The sequence below is a fragment of the Pituophis catenifer genome, unplaced genomic scaffold, assembly GCF_029215685.1.
Source record: "Pituophis catenifer annectens isolate HBS135680 unplaced genomic scaffold, rPitCat1.0.hap2 SCAF_10, whole genome shotgun sequence".
Classification (NCBI taxonomy): domain Eukaryota; kingdom Metazoa; phylum Chordata; class Lepidosauria; order Squamata; family Colubridae; genus Pituophis; species Pituophis catenifer.
In genome coordinates, this window is record NW_027256890.1 from 12,125,049 (window position 1) to 12,150,340 (window position 25,292).

Here is a 25,292-nt window from a genome sequence, read left to right on the forward strand (position 1 = left end):
GCTGGCAGGTAGGCGCTGCTGAAGCCGCCGGAGCTCGCCAGCTTGCCGGACCGGTTCCTCTGCTTGCTTGCCTGGAAAGTGGGATTAGGGTGGGGGGGGGGGGGTGTTTGCAACGTTCCTGCTTGCAAGGCTCTTCGGGGGTTCACCTCTCCCCATCCAGCCTTCTCCTGGGTCGGTGCGGGATCTGCAACCTGTCGCCCGCCCTCACCTGCCCAGGTGGGGGGGCGGCAATGGCCAAGAACACGGCGCTGCACTTCCGCGTGGTGGAGGGACGGGACCTGCCCGCCAAGGACGTGTGAGTTGGCCGGCAAAAAAAAAAAAAAAAAAAAAAAAAAAAACCGGGGACCCCCCCCTTAACCCACCCCTTCCCCGTTTCCCCATCCTTAGCAGCGGGCGGGCGCAAAAGGAGGGGGACCCACGAGGAGAGGTGGGGTGGGGGGTCCGACTCAAAAGAGGGTTGGCTGGAGGAGTCGCCTCTGGTCGGGGGGGGGGGTGGCCGGGCACGATCCCAAATGGATGGGTTGGGGGCCCCGAATGGATGGGATTTAGATGCCCCCCCCTAGTTATATATGGAGCGGACTGGGTTTGCCTGCGCGCTTCGGGGGCAGAACCGGTGCCTTTTGAAAAAAAAGAAAGAGTTGTAAGCCGCCTTTGCAGTGGGAAGCGCTCCAGGCGGGGCACGAAAGTCGAAAAAAAAAAATCCCTTGAAACAGGAGCGCCGGGATTTCTTGTTCTCCCCCTCCCAAGATTTTTTTTTTAAAAAAAAGAACCAACAGATTAAAAGATCTCCCAGATCAAGAAATCAGGAGGAAATCCAGCATCCGGAATTGATTTTTATTAAAAAGGCATGAAAACGGATGCTTTTGAAACAAATCTCTTGGTGGTCCCAGAACCTCCTGGGTGTTATCTTGTCCCCTAGTCCAATCTGGCTTTCCTCCCGCTAAAATAGAATAGAATAGAATAGAGTAGAGTAGAGTAGAGTAGAGTAGAGTAGAGTAGAGTAGAGTAGAATAGAGTAGAATAGAATAGAATAGAATAGAATAGAATAGAATAGAATAGAATAGAACAGGAGTAGGAGTAGGAGTAGGATAGGAGGAGTAGGAGTAGGAGGAGTAAGAATAGAATAGAATAGAATAGAATAGAATAGAATAGAATAGAATAGAATAGGAGGAGGATAGGAGGAGGAGGAGGAGGAGGAGGAACAGAACAGAACAGAACAGAATAGAATAGAATAGAATAGAATAGAATAGAATAGAATAGAATAGAATAGAATAGAATTCTTTTATTGACCAAGTGTGATTGAATAGAATAGAATAGAGTAGAGTAGAGTAGAGTAGAGTAGAGTAGAGTAGAGTAGAATAGAATAGAATAGAATAGAATAGAATAGAATAGAATAGAATAGAATAGAATAGAACAGGAGTAGGAGTAGGAGGAGTAGGAATAGAATAGAATAGAATAGAATAGAATAGAATAGAATAGAATAGAATAGAATAGAATAGAATAGAATAGAATAGAATAGAATAGGAGGAGGATAAGGATAGGAGGAGGAGGAGGAGGAGGAATAGAATAGAACAGAACAGAACAGAACAGAACAGAACAGAACAGAACAGAACAGAATAGAATAGAATAGAATAGAATTCTTTTATTGACCAAGTGTGATTGGACACAGAAGGAATTTATCTTACCTACCCTCTCAGTGTACATAAAAATAAAACATTCATCAAGAATCACAAGGTACAACACTTAATGGTAGTCATAGGGTACAAATAAGCAATCAAATCATACTAGGAAACAATCAATATAAATCTTAAGGATACCAGCAACAAAGTTACAGTCATACAATCATAAGTGGAAGGAGATGGGTGATAGGAACGATGAGAAGATTAATAGTAATGCAGACTTAGTAACTAGTTTGACAGTGTTGTGGGAATTATTTGTTTAGCAGAGTGATGGCGTTTGGAAAAAAACTGTCCTTGTGTCTAGTTGTTCTGGTGTGCAGTGCTCTATAGCGTCGTTTGGAGGGTAGGAGTTGAAACAGTTTATGTCCAGGATGCGAGGGGTCTGTAAATATTTTCCCAGCCCTCTGTTCGGGTTGAAATCAAAAGTTTCTTTAAGACTTGGAGGATATAACCTCAACCGGTTTTCCCTTTTTAACCGGGCATTTATGCATTCCCTTTCCAGCCAAGGTTGTTGCTTCTGTCCCAGCTCACCTGGAAGGTAGTAACTTAAAGAGAGTTGGCCAATGCGAAAAATTAGGTTCCCATCGCTTCTTCTTCTACAGCATTCTGGACCATATCTACCGTAGATGAACAAGGGATGTGTCCTTCAGCAAAGAGAGCGGTGATTTTGAGAGAAATTGACCTTGATGGAGGCTTGCAAATAATGCCTCTATCTTGAATCTAACCTTGGTTTCAAAAAGCACCCTGGAGCTCTTCGATTCCCTGAAATGAACTGCCTGTTCCCAGGTGCGGGAGTCAGCTTCCTTGGAAACAGCGAGAGTCATTTCCAAGTAGAGAGATGGACTCTTCATGCCAAGAGTATGGTGGGGGGGGGGGGACGGACGGGTAGGAGGGGCGAAGCTCTCCCCCCCCCTCCTCAAAAGTTCCTTCGTCTCTGGCACAGTTGCTTGGAGACTGCGTAACCCATTCCCCCTTTTCTTCCACAATTGGAGAAGGACACTCCGTAAATTAGAAATTGGACTTGCCTTAGGACAGGGTCCTGGAAAACTGGCTAAGGAAAAAAAGAAAGAAAGAAAGAAAAAGAGAACGAGCCGCGCGATCATCAGAGGCTTTTTTTTTTTACTTTTAAAAGCATTTTTTCTACAACCTGTTCAGCCGAAAAAAATGCTTTTAAAAGTAAAAAGAAAAAAAAAGCCTCTGATGATCACGCAGCTCAGCTGGAATCGTCAGAGGCTTTTAAAAGCATTTTTTTTTTACAACCTCTTCGGCCGAAGAGGCTGTAGGGGAAAAAAAATGCCTTTAAAAGCCTCTGGCGATCCCAACCTCAGCCGAAGAGGTTGTAGGAAAAATGCTTTTAAAAGTAAAAAAAAAAAAAAAAAGCATCTGATGATCACGTGGCTCAGCTGGAATCGTCAGAGGCTTTTAAAAGCATTTTTTTTTACAACCTCTTCGGCTGAAGAGGCTGTAAGGAAAAAAAATGCCTTTAAAAGCCTCTGGCGATCCCAACCTCAGCCAAAGAGGTTGTAGGAAAAATGCTTTTAAAAGTAAAAAAAAAAAAAAAGCATCTGATGATCACGTGGCTCAGCTGGAATCGACAGACGCTTTTAAAAGCATTTTTTTTTTACAACCTCTTTGGCCGAAGAGGCTGTAGGGGAAAAAAAAATGCCTTTAAAAGCCTCTGGCGATCCCAATCTCAGCCGAAGAGGTTGTAGGAAAAATGCTTTTAAAAGTAAAAAGAAAAAAAAAGCATCTGATGATCACGTGGCTCAGCTGGAATCGTCAGAGGCTTTTAAAAGCATTTTTTTTTTACAACCTCATCGGCCGAAGAGACTGTAGGGGGGGAAAAATGCCTTTAAAAGCCTCTGGCGATCCCAACCTCAGCCGAAGAGGTTGTAGGAAAAATGCTTTTAAAAGTAAAAAAAAAAAAAAAGCATCTGATGATCACGTGGCTCAGCTGGAATCGTCAGAGGCTTTTAAAAGCATTTTTTTTTTTACAACCTCTTCGGCCGAAGAGGCTGTAGGGAAAAAAAAAATGCCTTTAAAAGCCTCTGGCGATCCCAGCTGAGTTTGCCTGATCGTCAGAAGCTTCTAAAAGCATTTTTTTTTTCTGCAACCTCTTCAGCCGAAGAGGTTGTAGGAAAAATGCTTTTAAAAGTAAAAAAAAAAAAAAAAGTTGGCCACGCCCACCCAGTCACATTAATCCCCCCCCCACCAAGCCACGCCCACAGAACCGGTCGTAACAAATTTTAGATTTCACCCCTGCATGGTTGGTTCAATCAGGGTTTAAACCAAGCACAATTGACCCATTCCCCTAATCGTTAAGCTAGACACAAGTTAAATAGTGTTTGCAGGAAATAGGGAATTTCTTCCTGGTTCTTTCTCAATGCCCCACACCAACTCACCCCCAGGCTGTTTCCCACGCCTGACATTTTGGAAAGGATTATTCTCATAAAAGTTCGAAACAGAAGGTCAGCCTGTTGCAAAATACCAATTCTGAACCTCCTGTTTATTAGCGGCAATGGTTCAGGCCAGTGATGGGTTTCAATTTTTTTTACTACCGGTTTTGTGGGTATGGCTTGGTGAGCGTGGCTTTGTGGGCGTGGCAGGGGAAGGATACTGTCAAATCTCCATTCCTTCCCCACTCCAGGGGAAGGTTACTGCAAAATCCCCATTTCCTCCCGGTCAGCTGGGACTCGGAAGGCAGAGAATAGATGGGGACGGGGCCAGTCAGACGTGGCATTTACCGGTTCTCCCAAACTACTCAAAATTTCCGCTACCGGTTCGCCAGAACTGGTCAGAACCTGCTGAAAACCCACCTCTGGTTCAGGCCCAGGGCAACAATTTACAAGATCCCAAAGTGCCCCGATCTCCAGAATTGCTTCTCTCAACAGCCTAGAACAGGGTTGGCTTTTTTGGCAGCTGCTGCACACGGCTGGCTCATATTTAAATGGTTGTCCACTAGGACTCCAAGATCCCTCTCACAGTTACTCCTACTGAGCAAGGTACCACATATACTGTATCTATTCCACTGAGTAACTGTTCTCGTCAATAAATTTCTCCTCGGTTGAATCTCTCTTTATCAAGCCTGTAGTCATTACTCATCCTGCCCTCTGATCCCATGTAGTTTATTTCTACACACTAGGTTTAAACAATCCCCAACTTTGTACCTCAAAGAACCCCACTCCCAACCCTGAATAACACAGGCCAAAGCTCTAAGCAAATACTAGCTTGATTATTATCAATAGCTTCTTAGTCTTTTTATGATCTCTCTGCAAACACAGCCAATATGAGTTAAATGTAATCAGATGTTGCAAACAAGCAAACTCTTGAGTAAACCGTCCATCCCATAATGCCTCCCTTTGGAATCTTCTGGGTGCTTTTTGACTTGTTTCATGTGGCAGAGACCACACCTACAAACGAGGCTTTGATGATTTATAGAGAGAGAAATATTTGTCTCTGTATAATTTATATAGATATAAATGCAGAGCCTGGGTGGTTAGGATGCAGTATTGCAGGCAGACTGCCCACAGCCTAAATAGATAGATAGATAGATAGATAGATAGATAGATAGATAGATAGATAGATAGATAGATGATTGAGATAGATAGATAGATAGATAGATAGATAGATAGATAGATAGATAGATAGATAGATAGATAGATAGATAGATATAGATAGATAGATGATAGATAGAATAGATAGATAGAATAGATAGATAGATAGATAGATAGATAGATAGATAGATATAGATAGATAGATGATAGATAGAATAGATAGATAGAATAGTAGATAGATAGATAGATAGATAGATAGATAGATAGATGATTGAGATAGATGATAGATAGATAGATAGATAGATAGATGATTGATAGATAGAATAGATAGATAGAATAGATAGATAGATGATAGATAGATAGATAGATAGATAGATAGATAGATAGATAGATAGATGATTGAGATAGATGATAGATAGATAGATAGATAGATAGATAGATAGATAGATGATTGATAGATAGAATAGATAGATAGAATAGATAGATAGATGATAGATAGAATAGATAGAATAGATAGATAGATAGATAGATAGATAGATAGATAGATAGATAGATAGATGATTGAGATAGATGATAGATAGATAGATAGATAGATAGATAGATGATTGATAGATAGAATAGATAGATAGAATAGATAGATAGATGATAGATAGATAGATAGATAGATAGATAGATAGATAGATAGATAGATAGATGATTGATATAGATAGATGATAGATAGATAGATAGAATAGATAGATAGAATAAATAGATAGATGATAGATAGATAGGATAGATAGATAGATAGAATAGATAGATAGAAAGATGATAGAAAGATAGATAGATGATAGATAGATAGATAGATAGATGATAGATAGAAAGAATAGATAGATAGATAGATAGATAGATAGATAGATAGATAGATAGATAGATAGATAGATGATAGCTAGAAAGAATAGATAGATAGATAGATAGATGATAGATAGATAGATAGATAGATGATAGATAGAAAGAATAGATAGATAGATAGATAGATAGATAGATAGATAGATAGATAGATAGAATAGATAGAGCAATTTTGAGGGTTGTAGAGGTCACTCCCCTTGGCTGCTGTAAGTAACCCTGGGATACAGCCTTGAGAGAGATAAGCATAGAATGTGCATCTGTCTTTGGCTGCTGTGCCATTTCGACGGTTTCCCATCCCCCTCTGGCCTATGGCAACTCGAGAGCAGGCCAGGGATGCTTTGCGAGTTGACACTCCTCTTGAAAACCTCCAGTGATGGAGCACCCATAACTTCTGGAGGCAAGTCGCTCCATTAGTTCGTTATTCTTACTGATAAGAAATTTCTCCTTAATTCTAGGTTGGATCTCTCTTTGGTAAGCTTCCATCCCTTACTTCTTGCCCTGCCCTCTGGTGCTTTGGAGAATAGGTCAAACCTCTCTTCTCTGAGACACCTACTGTGGTGGCCCGTCAGCGGCCTGTGCAGATTGTAGCTGATTCCAACAACGAGGAGACTGGTGTGGTACTGCGCCAGCAGCCTGTGCAGCTGGCGCTCGAGTCAGACAATGAGGAGGCTGGAGAAGAGGTGGTGCCAGAGGCGGGGATTCAGCCAGGGCCTTCAGAACCTCCAGAAGCTCCTTTAAGCGAAGAGGACGAAGAGGAGGAGCCTCTTCTCAATGCACGGCCGCGCAGAGCTGCCAAAAGGCAGGAGTGGCTCCTCAGGAGGAGGTCTCCTCGAGAAGGCTTGGGGCTAATTGGCCACTCCCTTAGCCTATTTAAGAAAGAACACCACTTGCAACAAGCTGTAGGGAACAACTTTAGTTCACTCTCTTTCGTGTCTGCAAAATTGCTTCTGTGCTTTCTGCCAACTCTAGTAATACTGTGATTACCTTATCTTAGAATTCTGGTAGGCTGTTAAGACAGTTCATTAACAGCCTTTGAATGATAAAGACTAAGTTACTTGAGTAAAATAAGCTTTGTATAGAGTTTGTGTGTGCTGTGTTCTTTGGGGTCCATAGCTGGGGGCTACTCAAATATTGCAGAAAGATATTGGAGTCACAGAAAGACTCCAAGGAAAAGCTATTCTACCTGTGGTTGGCCTTGCTTGTTGCCAACAGCTTCTGGCCAGAGGTTCCATGGGACCCCCCCAACACCTCTCTTTCCGTTTAAGTGGGCCCAGGATCTAAAGAATCGGATTCATTCCCCAAGAGGGGAAAACCTTCTCCATCATTTTTTCAGAATCACAACAGAGACTTGTCTTTGACGCACACACATGCACGCAACCTGGCGTGTGTCCACTCACCGTTTCCATGGATTTAGCAAAGGATGCTTTTGTGTGATGCTCATTCAAGAGCTGGAAAAAAAAAAAACACAACCAGGAAGCCCAAAGTGCTTTTGATATATATATATATATATATAAAAAAAAAATTAAAAGAAATCCAACAAAAAACAACAACCTATTAGGGCAACATCGCAGTTCAGCTGTAGATTCAGGGATGCGAATCGAAGAATTCCTGCTGCACTTCCCCTCTCTGGAAGCTGCCCACGCTTAGATTCAGTAGGAAAATTAAATGCCCTGCACCAATGTGGAAGGATTGTGCTATTTAAACAAAGATGATCAGGGGACTGGAAGCTAAAACATACGAAGAACGGTTGCAGGAACTGGGGATGTCTAGTTTAATGAAAAGAAGGACTAGGGGAGACATGCTAGCAGTCTTCCAATATCTCAGGGGCTGCCCCAAAGAAGAGGGAGTCAAGCCGTGTGCAGCAGCTGCCAAAAAAGCCAACACAGTTCTAGGCTGCATCAACAGAGGAATAGAATCAAGATCACGTGAAGTGTGAATACCACTTTATAAGGCCTTGGTAATAAGGCCACACTTGGAATACCGCATCCAGTTTTGGCCGCCACGATGTAAAAAAGATGTTGAGACTCTAGAAAGAGTGCAGAGAAGAGCAACAAAGAGGATTAGGGGACTGGAGGCTAAAACATATGAAGAACGGTTGCAGGAACTGGGTATGTCTAATCTGATGAAAAGAAGGACTAGGGGAGACATGATAGCATCTTCCAATATCTCAGGGGCTGCCCCAAAGAAGAGGGAGTCAAGCTATTCTCCAAAGCACCTGAAGGCAGGACAAGAAGCAAAGGATGGAAACTAATCAAGGAGAGAAGCAACTTAGAACTAAGGAGAAACTTCCTGACAGGTAGAACAATTAACCAGTGGAACAATTTGCCTCCAGAAGGTGTGGATGCTCCAACACTGGAAGTTTTTAAGAAGAGATTGGATAACCATTTGTCTGAAGTGGTGTAGGGTTTCCTGCCTACGCAGAGGGTTGGACTAGAAGACCTCCAAGGTCCCTTCCAACTCTTCTATTCTATTCTATTCTATTCTATTCTATTCTATTCTATTCTATTCTATTCTATTCTATTCTATTCTACTCTACCCTACCCTACCCTACCCTACCCTACCCTACCCTACCCTACCCTATCCTATCCTATCCTATCCTATCCTATCCTATCCTATCCTATCCTATCCTATCCTATTCTAAACAACAAAATACAAACAGACATGCAAAGACAAATAGAACGACGGTGGCAAAAGAAAGCAAAGATAGCACCAATAGCGATAGCAGCCCTGGGCGCAAACCCAAAACATCTGGAGCAGCCTTTGAACCTCATCGGCATTGACAAAATTCCCATCGGTCAATTGCAAAAGCCAGTTTTACAGAGAGTCCTTGACTTAATGACCGCTAATTTCTGTTGCTAAGTAAAACATTTGTTAAGTTTTGCCCATTTTACGATATTTATGACGATCCCGGTGTGCCAGAGTCACATGATCCCCTTTGGTGGCAAGCCAAGTCAACGGGGGGGGGGGGGAAAGCTGGACTCACTTAACGACATGTGGCTCACTTAACAGTGGCAGGGATTGCCTTAACCGCTGTGGCAAAGGAAGGTCGTAAAATGGGGCGAAGCTCACGGAACAAGGGAAATTTGGGGCTCAGCTGTGGTCGTACGTCGAGGACTCCCTGCGCTTCCCAAACCTAATTGCCAAGTTGCGCTCGGCGGAGAAAGTTTGCTCTTGAACTTGTCGATGTGCTTGTAATTGGTTGTCGTTTTGTTTCCCTCAAGGTCTGGCACCAGCGATCCCTATTGTATCATCAAGGTAGACAATGAAATCGTGGCCAGGTAAGTGCCAGGCACAAGGTGTGGCCTTTGGCAGCAACGCCGCTCTTCCTTTCCCAGCAGGAAACGTTCAGCCGGGGCCGAAGAATGGCATGAAATGGGATTTGTATGTTGCTCTTGGAAGAATGTGTGTGTGTCAAGGGCTTAAAAGTGGGGAGGAAATTATTATTTTCCTTTTGAAAACAACGTTCCTCAAAGACAAGACTTGGCAAAAACCTCCGTTAATCCAAGAAAAGGATCAGGAGAGAGACTAGGGGTGTCCCCAGAAGTCACAATGCCATGATTGTACGAATGGAGAGAGACGGATATAGATGTATGTCTGTATATATGTATTTGTATATTTGTGTATATATAAATATATACATATACAAACAATTATATATGTTTATGTGGCTATGTATACATATACACACATATACAGAGTACATGTAAACATATGTGTGTGTGATAAGCAGTGTGTATTGTATGTGGGTTTTTTTGTGTATGTGTATGAATAATGCATGTTCCTAATTATTAGAAAAAAATTCTAGAAAATATGGTTTTTAACCTTGAATCGAAGCCAGGAAAAGTCAGAAAAGAGCTCTGGTCAGCCTCCTTAACATTACGTTTAAAGAAAGATTTCGAAAAGGCAACATAATAAAGGCGATTGATCGATTGGCTGATTTGCTTCACACTCCCTGAAAAACAAAGCCCGCTTCCGTGCAAAAACGTTAGAAAAAGGCATATTTTGGGTCTAACGTTTTTCACGGCTGGCTGAGCTAAGCATTTGCTATTCTTCTATTGTTTTCCACCTGTCCGTAACGATTTGCCCAGAATTAAGATAGCAAAAGATTGCATCTGTTCAGAGCTTTAGCCTCTCAAAATGGCACAGAAAGAATTTTTTTAAAAAATGTTTTTATTATACGTTTCCCTTCATAATACATCACATTTTCAGTTTTACAACCGTCCATCTCTTTCCGTCTCTTTCCTGCTCCTTCCCTCCCTTTCCTCTCTCCTTCTCCTCTCTCCTCTCCTCTCCTCCCTTTTCCTTTCCTCCTCTCCCCTCTTCTCCACTTCCCTCTCCTTCCCTTTCTCCTACTCCTCTCTCCTCTCCTCTCCTCCCATCCACTTCCCTCTCTCCTTTCCCCTTTCTCCTTCCCTCTTCTTCTGTCCCCTTCCTTCTCCACTTCCTTCGCTTTATCTCCCCTCCCCTCCTCCACCCCACTCCCCTTCCCTCTCTCCCTTCACCTCTCCACTTCTCTTTCCTTCCATCTTTTTCTTTTCCTTGTTGTATATAATTGGGATTTTAAATTTTATGGTTTTGGGGTTTTAAATTGGGTAGCCAATGATTTAATTCTTTTAATTATCTTAACTCTTGCATTTGTATGTTTTTTAATTTTGGCTGTTCACCGCCCTGAGTCCCTCTGGGAGAAGGGCGGTATACAATTAAATTAATAAATAATAAATAAATAAAATTTCTTGAAATGACAGTAGAAGAAAACAAACTTAACATCTACACAAACAGTGTGTTGAGAAGCAGTAATAATCATAATTATAGTACCAGATTGATAATATTTATTCTTCGTATTAATAATTTTAAAAAGAAAGAATTTTAAAAGAGATGTTTTTTTTAAATGGTCACTTTACGTGTTGGCATTCTTCTCCCAGGGAAAGGACCTGGAAGACTTCCTGGGTTCTCCCAAAGAACGATTCTCACAGTTCAGTTTCATTTTCGCCCAAGCCCTCTCCCTCTCCCCCCCCCAGTCTCTCCCTCCCCCCTCACCCTCAGGGTTCGTGGCAGACTGGCATTGGGATGGCCATTCTGACACTTTAAGCAAGTCAAGAGACCTCCTTCCTTCCCTTTTCTTCTGTCCTTCAGGACTGCCACGGTTTGGAAGAATCTCAACCCTTTCTGGGGAGAAGAATATACCCTGCACCTTCCCATGGGATTCCACAACCTCTCTTTCTATGTCTTGGATGAAGACACCATTGGGTGAGTGGAACGCAAGAAGAAGGAAGGGAGGGAGGGAGGGAGGAAGGAAGGGAGGGAGGGAGGAAGGGGAATGAAAGTGAAACAGAGGAGGAAGGAAGGAAGGAAGAGGGAGGGAGGGAGGGAGGGAAGGGAGGAAGGAAGGAAGGAAGGAAGGAAGGAAGGAAGGAAGGAAGGAATGAAGAAAGGAAGGAAGGAAGACAGACAGACAGAAAGGAGGAAGGAAGGGAAGGGAGAAAGGAAGGAAGAAAGGAAGAAAGAAAGAGGGAGGGAGAGAAGGGAGAAAGGAAGGAAGGAAGACAGAAAGAGGGAGGGAAGAGAGAAAGAAAGAAAGAAAAAGAAAGAAAGAAAGAAAGAAAGAAAGAAAGAAAGAAAGAAAGAAAGAAAGGAAGGAAGGAGGGAGGGGAGGGAGGGAGGGAGGGAGGAAGGGGGAAGGAAGGGAAGGGAGAAAGGAAGGAAGAAAGGAAGAAAGAAAGAGGGAGAGAAGGAGAAAGGGAGAAAGGAAGGAAGGAAGGAAGAGGGAGGGAAGAGAGAAAGAAGAAGAAAGAAAGAAAGAAAGAAAGAAAAAGAAAGAAAGAAAGAAGAAAGAAAGAAAGAAAGAAAGAAGAAAGAAAGAAAGAAAGAAAGAAAGAAAGGAGGTAGGGAGGGAGGAAGGAAGGAAGGAAGAATGGAGGGGGAAAGGAAGGAAGGAAGAAAGAAAGAGGGAGGGAGGGAGGAAGGAAGGAAGGGAGGAGGAGAATGAAAGTGAAAGAGGAGGAAGGAAGGAAGAGGGAGGGAGGGAAGGCAGAAAGGAAGGAAGAAAGGGAAGGGAAAAAGGAAGGAAGGAAGAAAGGGGGGAGGGAGAGAAGGGAGAAAGAGGGAGGGAAGGGAGAAAGAAAGAAAGAAAGAAAGAAAAAGAAAGAAAGGAGGGAGGGAGGAAGGAAGGAAGGAAGAAAGAACGGAGGGGGGAAGAACGAAAGAAAGAGGGAGGGAGGGAGGGGAAGGGAAGGGAGAGGAAAAAGAAAGAAAGAAAGAAAGAAAGAAAGAAAGAAAGAAAGAAAGAAAGAAAGAAAGAAAGAAAGAAAGAAAGAAAACCTTGAATTGGACCTGAAAGCAGAGAAACTGGCAGCCGGTGCAGCTCTCAGAACAGCCATCTAACATGGACTGAAGTCTTAGGGCCTCCAAGAACTATCCCTACCGCTGCGTTCCTCACTAGCTGAAGCTTCCGGATACTCTTCAAGGGTAGCCCCATGTAGCCCATGAAGTGCAGAGTTAGTTGTAGAACCAAGGAAGGGAACAAAGGTATTGTTTTATTTATTTCTTTTTTTTCTACCGGGGGAAGTGGGGGGCAAAACTTTGCGATCTCAGGTTTCTCTTTCGGCTTCCTTCTCTGCAGACACGACGATGTCATCGGCAAAATCTCCCTGAGCAAAGACGAGATTTCATCACAGCCAAGGGGTGAGTGGTCCCAAATGAATTCATGCACCAAGGTGCAGTCCTTGGAGTAGAGGGTGGGGGGGAAGAAAAACACGGGATGGAGTGTTGGGCAGATTCTCTGCTACTGTGAAAGAGAGAAGGGACTCACCAAAGATGAGATGAAAGAGAAGATTTCTCTTCGTGGCAGGGATCGACAGCTGGATCAACCTGAGCCCCGTGGACCCCAACGAGGAGGTGCAGGGGGAAATCTCGCTGGAGTTGCAGGTGGTGGAGGAAGCCCACCAACGGCTGCTCTGCTGCCGTGTCCTTGAAGCGAGGTAACGGAAGGGAAGGAAGGTCGATCTGCAGCTGGAGTGGGAGGTTGGCTGCGTTTCCTTGGGTAGAAGAGCGATAGCAATAGCACTTATATACCGCTTTACAATGCTTTACGGCCCTCTCTGAGCGCTTTACACAGTCAGCCTTTTGCCCCCAACAATCTGGGTCCTCATTTACCGACCGCGGAAGGGTGAGTCAACCTTGAGCCGGTCAGAATTGAACTCCTGGCTGTGGGCAGAGTTAGCTTGCAATATTGCATCCTAACCACTGGGCCACCACGGCTCCTATTTATCGTCTGTCTATCTATCTATCTATCTATCTATCTATCTATCTATCTATCTATCATCTATTTAGCTATATCTTATCTATTTATCTATCTATCTTCTATCAACTATTTATCTATCATCAACTATCATCTATCTATCTATCTATCTATCATCTATTTAGCTATATCTTATCTATCTATCTATCTTCTATCAACTATTTATCTATCTATCATCAACTATCATCTATCTATCTATCTATCTATCTATCTATCTATCATCTACCTATCATCTAGCATTTATCTAACTATTTATCATCTATCTATCTATCTATCTATCTATCTATCTATCTATCTATCTATCTCTATCTCTATCTCTATCATCTATCTATCTATATCTCTATCTCTATCTCTATCTCTATCATCTATCTATCTATCTATCTCTATCTCTATCTCTCTATCATCTATCATCTATTTATCTATCTATTATCAACTATCATCTATCTCTATCTATCATCTATCTATCTGTCTGTCTGTCTGTCTGTCTATCTATCTATCAAGGAGAGAAGCCACCTAGAACTAAAGGAGGAATTTCCTGAAGGAGAGAATAATTAACCAGTGGAACAACTTGCCTCCAGAAGTTGTGAATGCTCCAACACTGGAAGTTTTTAAGAAGATGTTGGAAAACCATTTGTCTGAAGTGGTGTAGGGTTTCCTGCCTAAGCAGGGGGTTGGACTAGAAGACCTCCAAGGTCCCTTCCAACTCTGTTATTCTATTCTATCCTATCTCTTGGAACTCTATCTCAGTTTTGAAGTTTGTTGGGGCCCTTATCAAGAACCTACCTGAGCAGAACTATCTGCCAGCTCTTCTTTTCAAATTGAGACAAAGTGATCGAGGGGTGTGAGGATTTGCGAATGACACCCCGATCGGTGAAAATGCAGAAGGTGCTGTAACAGAAAGGTGTTGAGGTTGTTGAGAGGGAGTGTGATTTTTATTTTATTTTTTTAAAATTTTCCTCTCGGTCTCCTTTAGAAGAAAGTGAGATAATTAACAGTTTATGATTTTTTTAAAAAAATAGCTGTGAACGTTTTTGGCAGTGCGAGAGGTGGGAGAGAGAAAGGACAGTTAATTGCAAATTCCCTTTGGTTTGGCAGAACTTCTGGTGGAGATCAAACCTGGTTTTTCCCACCCATTCCAACATTCAAAATGATGTGTAACTTTCTTCCATCGTACACTTATCCTTCTTTGCGGCTGTTCATTGTCATTTCTTTTCTTTTTTTAAAAGTCTTTTTATTTTAAACACATTAAAATAAACACAAAACATACAATACTTCTGTACATATCATTTTTCTGTTGTTAACAGCTCATTTAAGACGATCCTTTCTTATTATTTACATGTATTCTAACTTTTTCTTGATCTGCTTAAACAATCTAACTTCCTTTATATCGACTACACTATAGTTTGATCTTCAACGCTATCTCTTTTTTTTTTCCTTTCCCCTTTTTTTCCTTTATTCCTTTTTTTTCGTTTTTCCTTTTCTCCCACCAATCATGCCATCTGTACCACACTCTATAATAATCTGTATCCTCTCTTTCCTTAATTTCCTTTGTTAACTTGTCCATCTCTGCCGCATTCGAGGATTTTTTTTAATTAAGTCCTCTTCTGTTGGTGGGCTTTCCTTCTTCCAATTTTGCACACACATATATATATATATATATATATATATATATATATATATATATATATATATATATATATATATATATATTTAATTTGATTTATATGCTGCCCTTCTCCGGAGACTCAGGGCGGCTTACAATGCGTTAAGCAATAGCCTTCATACTTTTGTATATTTATACAAAGTCAGCTTATTGCCCCCACAAACTGGGTCCTCATTTCACCTACCTTAGAAAGGATGGAAGGCTGAGTCAACCTTGAGCCTTGGAGAGATTCGAACTAGCAGTAAATTGCAGGCAGCTGTGTTAATAACAGGGTGCGTAGACCACTGTACTATCAAGGCGAGCTGCTGTTAATATATGTAGTGTTAAATATTGTGTATCTTTTGTATAATTTTCTATTGGAATCCCTAGTAAAAATTGCTCTGGCTCTCCCTTTACTGGTTTCTGTATTATCTCCTCTAGAAGCCTATTTCTATTACAGGCAAACTGGAAAACAGTGGTTAACCATCTCCAAATAAGCTACGATCCATATCCTGTTTGCAAATAACTGAGAAAGTTTGTAATGCAACAGAAAATTGTCGTTTTGCTAGCTAGGTCTTTGCTGGAATGAATCACAATCAATGGCCTATCCATTGATGACTGGCTTATTCTTGGGGGGAAAAAATTATGACTGTGCTATTTTTTTTTTCTCTCGCTTTCTTGCTTTTGATCTGCTTTTTCATGCCCTTGATCTGCTCTTGCTTTCTTCCCCTTAGAGATCTAGCACCACGTGATCTCTCGGGCACTTCAGATCCCTTTGCCCGCGTGCTGTTTAATGGGCAGATCCTGGAAACAGCGGTGAGTATCTTTGGATATATTTTGCAGGCTAGGGCAGCGATGTTGTGGGTAGCTTCTGAATGGCGGAGGAACCTACAAGTAATCACAATGGTTGGGAAGAGATCACTGGTGAAATCCAGTTTTTTTTTTTTTACTACTGGTTCTATGGGTGTGGCTTGGTGGGTGTGGTGTGGTTTCGTCGGCGTGGCAGGGGAAGGATACTACAAAATCCCCATTCCCACCCCTCTCCAGGGGAAGGATACTGCAGAATCTCCATTCTATCTAGTAGAAGAAGCCCAATGGGGAACCTCTGTCTTTATTGTAAGATTACATTAATAGAATCTTGCAAGCCTGGAAATACATTTCTTCTTCTTCTTCTTCTTCTTCTTCTTCTTCTTCTTCTTCTTCTTCTTCTTCTTCTTCTTCTTCTTCTTCTTCTTCTTCTTCTTCTTCTTCCTCTTCCTCTTCCTCTTCCTCTTCCTCTTCTTCTTCTTCTTCTTCTTCTTCTTCTTCTTCTTCTTCTTCTTCTACTTCTTCTTCTTCACCTTTACACTCCAAGAAAACTCCATTCATAGAAAATATACAGACAGATGAACAGAGTTGGAAGGGACCGTGTAGGTCATCTAGTCCAACCCCTTGCCCAAACAGGAGATCCTACACCATTTCCAACGTATGGCAGTCCAGTCTCTTCTTGAAAGCTTCCAGTGATGAAGCTCCCACAACTTCTGAAGGCAACTTCTGTTCCATCGGTTGATGGTCAGAAAATTCCTCCTTATTTCCAGGTTGAATCTCTCCTTGGTCAGTTTCCATCTGTTATTCCTTTTCTGTCCTTGAGGTTCTTTGGAAAATAGCTCGACCCCCCTTCCTCCTCTCTGTGGCAGCCCCTCAAATATTGGAAGACTGCTCTCTTGTCTCCCCTGGTCCTTCTCTTCACTACAAACAGTCCTCAATTTATGACTGTCATGAAACCTGTCCTTTCAGTGATTGTACAGTGGTGATAAATGAGCACCATGGTCATTAAGCAAAACGATTGTTTGCTGTGGAACTTTTGGCTGAAAATCAGAAATAAATGCTGTTTTTTTGTGGTATAAGGGACTGCAGGACTCTGCTAAACAGCCAGTCACGAGTTAATAACTGGTGGAACCCAAAGCTTTAATTAGAAAACTCAGCTTTCCCTCTCTTATGGCTCTTCAGATTATCAAGAAGACTCGTTTTCCACGTTGGGAGGAAATGCTGGAGTTTGTCCTGGAAGAGGGGGCTGATTCCGAGGCACCCCTTGTTGTAGAAGTCTGGGATTGGGACATGGTGGGGAAGAATGACTTCCTGGGACAGGTAAGGACAAAGAAGACTCATGGATGAAGGAGGTTGACTCTTGGCCTGAGCTTAACCAAGCACCTCATTGTGTAGAAGACTTGAGAGAATGTTCAACCAACACAACTCTTTAGTTTAGAAGTTGACACGCCATCTATGAACCCCCGTGTTTGTAGCACCCCATTTCTCTTCCAGTCCTGTCTGCTGAAAATCAGTTGAGTAGTGAGTAGAACTTGGAGGCTCCATACTTCTGGTCCAACAACTTCACCACTAGACCAACCTCAGTCCTCAGGACCCCCAAAGTCCTCAAGGGAGCCTTCATTGCTGAGGAAGAGACTGGGAACTGGGTCTCCCTACCTCTAGTCCAGCACCTTCAACACAACACCACAATGGGTCTTGGGAAGAGAGAGAGGAATGTCCCCCAGAGTCCTCCATGGAGGTTCCATGACTGGGAGGATCACTAGAATTTACTCTTCACTTCTAGGTGAATATTTTTAGTATGTTCTTGCCTTTGTCTTCCATCTAAGATTGCTCCAGCATGGAAGAAGTAGTTGAATTAGCATCCCATGTTCTGTTGAATTGTCCACTGTCCTGTATTTGGAACTCTGGATTCATATCATGTCTCTTAGCTAATCCTTCTGTCTAATCTATGGAAGAGAATGCATTCTTTCTGGCTAATAATTATATCAACCGCCTCAAAAAAAAATTACAAAATATTGTTCAGTCCTGATGGCCATAAGGAAATATCATAGATCAGATTTAATCGATTCGTTTCCATCTTAAGTGGCAATCAGCCATATATTTAGAATAGAATAGAATACAGTAGAATACAATAGAATACAATAGAATTAGAATTAGAATTAGAATTAATTAGAATTAGAATAAGAATAAGAATTAATAGAATTAGAATTTAATAGAGAAGAGGAGAGGAGAGGAGAGGAGAAGAGAAAAGAGAGAAGGGAAAAAAGAAAAGAAAAGAAAAGAGATTAGGCTAGGCTAGGCTAGAACAGACTAGACTACAATAAGAATAGAATAGAATAGAATAGAATAGAATAGAATAGAATAGAATAGAATAGAATAGAATAAGAATGAATAGAATTAAAATTTAATAGACAACAGAAAAGAAGAGAAGAGAGAAAGGAAAAGAAGAGAAGAAAAGTAAAGAGAATAGAATAGAATAGAATTAGAACGAATAGAATTAGAATTTAATAAAAAAGAGAAGAGAAGAAAGGAAAAGAAAAAAAGAAAAGAAAAGAAAAGAGACTAGACTAGACTAGACTAGACTAGAATAAGAATTTAGAATAGAATAGAATAGAATAGAATAGAATAGAATAGAATAGAATTAGAATGAATAGAATTAGAATTTAATAGAGAAGAGAAGAGAAGAGAAGAGAAGAGAAGAGAAGAGAAGAGAAGAGAAGAGAGAAAGGAAAAGAAGAGAAGAAAAGTAAAGAGAATAGAATAGAATAGAATTAGACCAAATAGAATTAGAATTTAATAGAAAAGAGAAGAGAAGAAAGGAAAAGAAGAAAAGAAAAGAAAAGAGACTAGACTAGAGTAGACTAGACTAGAATAGAATAAGAATTTAGAATAGAATAAGAATTTAGAATAAAGTAGAATAGAATAGAATAGAATAGAATAGAATAGAATAGAATAGAATAGAATAGAATAGAATAGAATAGAATAGAATCTGGAAGAGACCTTGGAGATTTTCTAGTTCAACCCAGTGCTCAAGCAGGAGAACCTATACTATTTCAGATAAGTGGCTGTCCAATTTCTTTTTAAAAGCCTCCATTGTTGGAGCACCCACGATTTCTGGTGGCCAGCTGTTCCACTGGTTAATTGTCCTCACGGTTAGGAAGTTTCTCCTTCATTCCAGGTTGCTTCTCTCCTTGGTTCGTTTCCAACCATTGTTTCTTGTCTTGCCCTCCGGCGTTTTGCATTTCGGTACGCGCTTTGTTTTTTTTTGTTTTTTTCCTTTTCTCAAACAGCAGAAAGATCTTTGATCTTGGTCTGTGACTGCAGAGGCAGATCAATAAATAAAAAGGAAAGAAGCATTTCGTCGCTGCGGTTTCACTCTTGATCTCTGGGTTTATATCTGCCTTTTTCCTTGTCTTCCGTGCAGGTCAAGTTCTGCCTGGGCTCCGTGCAGAAGTCCGTTCTCAAAGATTGGTTCCGTCTGCTTCCTCTGCCCTCTTCAGGAGAGGACGCTGGGTAAATAAGAAGTGGTCCCTTTTGTGAAGCATGCAACATTTGGGATTGGAGCACCCTGTCTCATTTCAGAGACCTGTGAATTATTTTTGTAGCTGTTAGCTAGGAAGCTGCTCAGCGGCGGGTTTCAAATTTTGTTACTACCGGTTCTGTGGGTGTGGCTTGGTGGGCGTGGCGTGGCTTGGTGGGTGTGGCTTGGTGGGCATGGCAGGGGAAACATACTGTAAAATCGCCATTCCCACCCGATGTCAGCGCTTCAACGCTGGCATAGAGAGAGAGAGAGATAAGCTCTGAACTTTTGCCTGCTAAATCCCTTTGAAGTCGGGTTGTCGTGGAAATGAAGAGGGGGGGGAACATTCCTGGGAAATGACGAGACAAGAAGTCTGAAGAATGACTTGGAAGATAGCCAATGAGAAGCAGAGATTTGGGGATCGGAAAGGGAGGGATTGGGGGGCAAAAGGTCAGTCTTGTCCGCATCGAGTCATGATCCGGTGGCTGTGCTCAATTAAAGAAAAGATTTCCTTAAAGATTGGTAGTTTGGAAATTCATTTATTTTGAGATAGCATCGAAGTCTGACATCCCACTCCAGGGGAAGGATACTGCAAAATCCCCATTTCCTCCCGATCAGCTGGGACTCGGGAGGCAGAGAATAGATGGGGGTGGAGCCAGTCAGGATTTTTACTACCGGTTCTCCAAACTAATCAAAATTTCCACTACTGGTTCTCCAAAACTGGTCAGAACCTGCTGAATACCACCTCTGGAGCTGCTGAGCCTAGTTCAGATTTAAAGAGATGTCATGTGAGACGTGGTGGCTCGGTGGCTAAGATGCTGAGCTTGTCGATTGAAAGGTCGGCAGCTCAGCGGTTCGAATCCCTAGCGCCGCGTAACGGGGTGAGCTCCCGTGACTTGTCCCAGCTTCTGCCAATCCTAGCATTCCAGGATTTCCAGCTTAGGCAGGAAACCCTACACCACTTCAGACAAATGGTTATCCAACATCATCTTAAAAACTTTCAGTGTTGGAGCATCCACAACTTCTGGAAGCAAGTTGTTCCACTGATTAATTGTTCTCACTGTCAGGAAATTTCTCCTTAGTTCTAGGTTGCTTCTCTCCTTGATTAGTTTCCATCCATTGCTTCTTGTCCTGCCCTCAGGTGCTTTGGAGAATAGCTTGAGTGCCTCTTCTTTGTGGGAGCCCCTGTGATATTGGAAGACTGCTATCATGTCTCCCCTAGTCCTTCTTTTCATTAAACTAGACATACCCAATTCCTGCAACTGTTCTTCCTATGTTTTAGCCTCCAATCCCCTAATCATCTTTGTTGCTCTTCTCTGCACTCTTTCTAGAGTCTCAACATCTATTTTACATCGTGGCGACCAAAACTGGATGCAATATTCCAAGGGTGGCCTTATCAAGATATTATAAAGTGGTATTAAAACTTCACATGATCTTGATTCTATCCCTCTGTTGATGCAGCCTAGAACTGTGTTGGCTTTTTTGGCAGCTGCTGCACACGACTGGCTCCTATTTAAAGTTTCTGAGGTTGACATGTCCGCTCAACTTAATGTTCATCAATATCCAGTCCTTGATGTTAAACGGTTGCCTTCCTTTGTAAACCTCTCTTTGCAAAGCACAACATGCAGGTTAGACGTCATGTTAGCCTCTCCTCTGCTTGCAGGGAAAAACTGGGTCAGCTAAGGTTGCAGGTTCGGCTTGCTGAAGACAGGATCCTGCCTTCCAGCTACTATCAACCCCTGATAGACCTCCTTGTGGAATCTGTCTTGTGTCCTCCAGAGGTGGGTATAGTTAGGTTGAACAGAACCTATATAAAGCTGAACACATCTGTATTGGGTTATTTAATGTGGGAAGAAGGGGGGATTATAAAAAGAGATGTCCTAATTATAGGACAAAATGAATGTGAATAAGAGAGTTGCTGACGGTTGTTTTTAATTGTGGTTTGTTGGATAATCCACATTGGCTGGGTACCTAGGTCACGAGAAGCCATCAATTATTTATTTATTTTATTTATTATTTATTTATTTATTTATTAAATTTTTATACCGCCCCCTCTCCCGAAGGACTCGGGGCGGTGAACAGCCAAAATTAAAAACACACAATACAAATATTAAAATACATTAAAACAGAATTAAATTATCTTAGGCTTCTCCAATTTAAAACCCCATTACCCATAAAATTCACCAATTAAAAATTTTTTAACCCAGCCCGGCTTGCTGAAATAAAAACGTCTTCAGGGCCCGGCGGAAGGTCCGGAGATCCGGGATTAGTCGTATCCCTGGGGGCAGCTCATTCCAGAGGGCGGGTGCCCCCACAGAGAAGGCTCTTCCCCGGGGGGTCGCCAGCCGACATTGCCTGACAGACGGCACCCTGAGGAGACCCTCTCTGTGGGAGCGTGTTGGCCGGTGGGAGGTTATCGGAGGCAGAAGGTGGTCTCGTAAATTATAGCTTAAAAACAGTAATGGATCTGGATTCACACAGCAGGTTAAACCTCAATCAGGAAAAAAAATTACATTCATTTATTTATTTATTTATTTATTTATTTATTTATTTATTTATTATATTTCTATACCGCCTTTCTCCCGTAGGACTCAAGGCGGTGTACAGTCAAGAAAAACATAGATACACAAACATCATAAAACATTAGGCTTAGCATGATTTTGAACTCAATATAAATAAATAAATAAATACATACATACATACATACATACATACACCGTGTTTCCCCGAAAATAAGACCCTGTCTTATATTTTTTTGAACCCTGATATAAGCGGGGAGGTCTTATTTTCGGGGAGGTCTTATTATTTTGGGGCGTGTGGAGCAAGATGGGACTCCTCTTGCCGTCTTACCTGATTTTCAGCTCTGTGTTTAAATATTTTCAGGGAGGTCTTATTTTTTGGGGAGGGAGGCTTATTTTAGCGCATTTGGGCTTATTATCAGGGGATGTCTTATTTTCGGGGAAACGGTACTTTATTGTCATTGTACGTATATACACAGTATACCCATACAACAAAATTCACATAACACCCAAAGACCAGGCCCAACATACATAACAATCCCCAAACACCCCCACCCACCCATCACAAATTCCCTGCCCCTGAACCACCCAAACATCCACTCAACAGACCAAGTAATGCTGTCCAACAGCTCACTGATGGTGGCCCTTTAGTTCATTATTGAGTGCAATGTAACAGCCAAATGTATCAAACTAAAATAATGATAATTCATACATTTCAAGACAAGAGTTGTTTTTTCCAGTTTTGGTATCAACAAGTGCAGTGCAAACAGGAAAGAGCAGAGTTTTCTCTCTATATATGGATAATTTGAGATTACAGGACCTCAGAGAGCTCCCTAGGAATGCAGGAGTTGCTCTTGAGAAGTCCATCTCAAGTCTGAAGTCTTAAAAGGTCAAGAGGGATTCACAATCAATTATACACATTTGTGTGAACTTTCAATTCAAAGTTGGTCTGAGCCGATGATTATTTCAAATCAAACCTTCAGATCAGTGCATCGGATGCCTTTGAATCGACCCAAATATTGGACAGACTTTGCAGATAAACGTGTCTAATTGAATCAATCCGATCATCTGAAGCACAACGTTGAAAGAAATCGCAAACGGGAATCTATTCAATTATTTCAACCGAATTGAAGGTTCCAATTAGACCCTCACCTGATTTACACGGGTTCTGTAATGGACTCGTCGCACAATGAATACATACAGTTCTAATTCTCCATCAAATGATTGACCTCAAGGCCTTTTTCTATATCAGGAAGGTGTGTGTACGTTTTCAATATCATAGGTGTGGGTACGTTAATGATAGGTATTTTTTGACACTCTGCACAGGAGGCCGATGACCTCACCCCACTCGCCCTTCTGGAAGAAGTATGTTTGGTGGAGAGTCGTCAAGATGTATCCACCAAGCTTGTCAAGATCTTCCTTGGGCAAGGCCTGGTTATCCCTTTCTTGGATTACCTGAATTTCCGTGAGATTTCAAGAACAAGTAAGTGCCTTCATATATCAAGTGGCATTTCACCAGTGTCATCCAGGAACTCAGTCAGCAGGTTGACCAAGGCTGCCGACTGCTTTCTGCAATAGATGAGCAGGACTGTTTTTTTGGGGAGGGGGGAGTGAGTCCAGGGGTGGGGCTGCTGGGGGTTCAGGAGAACTTCTAGCTAAAATTCTGTGCAGTTTGGAGAACCCCCAAATCCCATTCCTGGCTGGCCCCACCCCACCCACCCCTCCCCTCCCCTCCCAGGAGTCCCCATGCAGCCTGTTTTTTTTTTTTTATTATTGAAAAAGTTTTACAAATATCAATTTTCCCCCATTTCCCCCCCCCCATCCCTTCCTAACCCCCCCCAAGCCCTCCCCTCTCCCCGTGACTTCCCCAAGGTGAAATCCATCCACATTATATTATATCATACTTTACCACCCCTCTATTCTCCCCCCTGTGCACTATACATTTCTACATAACAATAAGCTATTTTGCCCCCTATAAACTATACATTTCTACACAACATTTAGCTAAAAGCTATCTGGTACTTCCTAGTTTGGTATTTATTCTGCACATAATCTATCCATTTCTTCCACTCCCACACATAAGTCTCTTGAGTCCGGTCTTTTAAGTATGCTGATATCTTCGCCATTTCTGCAAAACTGGCCATCTTCAAAGTCCATTCTTGAATTGTAGGCATATCATCCCTTTTCCAATATTGACCAATCAGTAACCTAGCTGCTGTCACCATATACAATATCAACTTTGTTTCACCCACTGAAAAACCCTTAACTATACCCAGTAAAAACAATTGAGGAGAAAATTGAATTTTTTTCTTCAAGACATTTTGCATAACCCACCACATTTTTATCCGAAAAGCCTTTGCTTTCTTGCATGTCCACCATATATGATAATATGTAGCATTTAATATGCAGCCCGTTTTGGATGCAGGTAAGTGCAGGGTGCTTGCGGAGGCTCCGGGTTAGGGTAGGCGAAAAACGGGCCTACCGGAAGTTTAGGAAGGTCAGAAACGGGGCCAAGGGAAATATGACGTCACCGAACTGGTTCTCTTTGTTCGGGAGCTGGGCCCTCCTGTGTTATTCTTACCTTTTATTTCTTCTTTTTTAGCCCAGCTGATAGGTGCGGCAGAGTGGATTGCCGGCACCTCAGCTGGGCAGATTTGTAATTTAATTTAATTTAATTTAATTAATCATATTTCTATGCCGCCCAACTCCCAAGGGACTCTGCAATGTGCAGAGTGCAAGTTTGGCGCGTATGGCGAGCGAAGAGAGCACGCGTGCGGCGATCACGCGCAAAAAACGCACGCACCAAGAGGCGATCGCGCACGAAGTGCGTGCACGAAGAGTAAAGCTGGTTAGAACCCACCACTGTTCCACATGCCATCTGTGGCACGCGTGTCGTAGGTTCGCCATCACGGGTCTGGATGCATGAGCCTTGATAGTACAGTGGTTTAGTGCACCCTGTTATTAACACAGCTGCCTGCAATTTCTGCTGGTTCGAATCTCTCCAAGGCTCAAGGTTGACTCAGCCTTCCATCCTTTCTAAGGTAGGTGAAATGAGGACCCAGTTTGTGGGGGCAATAAGCTGACTTTGTATAAATATACAAAAGTATGAAGGCTATTGCTTAACGCATTGTAAGCCACCCTGAGTCTCCGGAGAAGGGCGGCATATAAATCAAATTAAAATTAAAAAAAAAATGAAACCTAATTTTAAATGATGCGAAACCTACACAGTCCTGTGCGAAAGGAAACCTGAGCCAAGAAGTTTAGCGTGAGTGACGGGGAGGCGTTGGATTGCTTATTTTAAACGCAAGATCGTGGATGCGATGAGTTGTCTGAGGCTGGTGGTAGAATGCCAAAAAGCAAACAGGAACGGTGATCGCGGATGTCGCTTA

General features: G+C 42.1%; 1 protein-coding gene across 1 annotated transcript; it reads left to right on the forward strand.

Annotated features, from left to right (window-relative positions):
- The first annotated feature begins 230 nt into the window (after positions 1-230).
- Positions 231-23,481, forward strand: RASAL1 (RAS protein activator like 1). The gene is made up of 10 exons (XM_070951094.1): positions 231-295; positions 9,340-9,396; positions 11,252-11,365; positions 12,738-12,799; positions 12,966-13,095; positions 15,792-15,873; positions 17,047-17,184; positions 19,289-19,377; positions 21,048-21,165; positions 23,230-23,481. The coding sequence occupies exons 1-10, from the start codon at positions 231-233 to the stop codon at positions 23,479-23,481; spliced, it is 1,107 nt and encodes a 368-aa protein (XP_070807195.1).
- Positions 23,482-25,292: the final 1,811 nt, after the last annotated feature.

What these genes read in the sequence shown, in the direction of transcription:
- RASAL1 (XM_070951094.1), top strand. Translation starts at nt 231, where the DNA reads ATGGCCAAGAACACGGCGCTGCACTTCCGCGTGGTGGAGGGACGGGAC. An exon ending in GGCAGATCCTGGAAACAGCG is followed by an intron (nt 15,874 to 17,046) that starts GTGAGTATCTTT and finishes ATGGCTCTTCAG; the next exon opens with ATTATCAAGAAGACTCGTTT. An exon ending in TCTTCAGGAGAGGACGCTGG is followed by an intron (nt 19,378 to 21,047) that starts GTAAATAAGAAG and finishes CTCTGCTTGCAG; the next exon opens with GGAAAAACTGGGTCAGCTAA.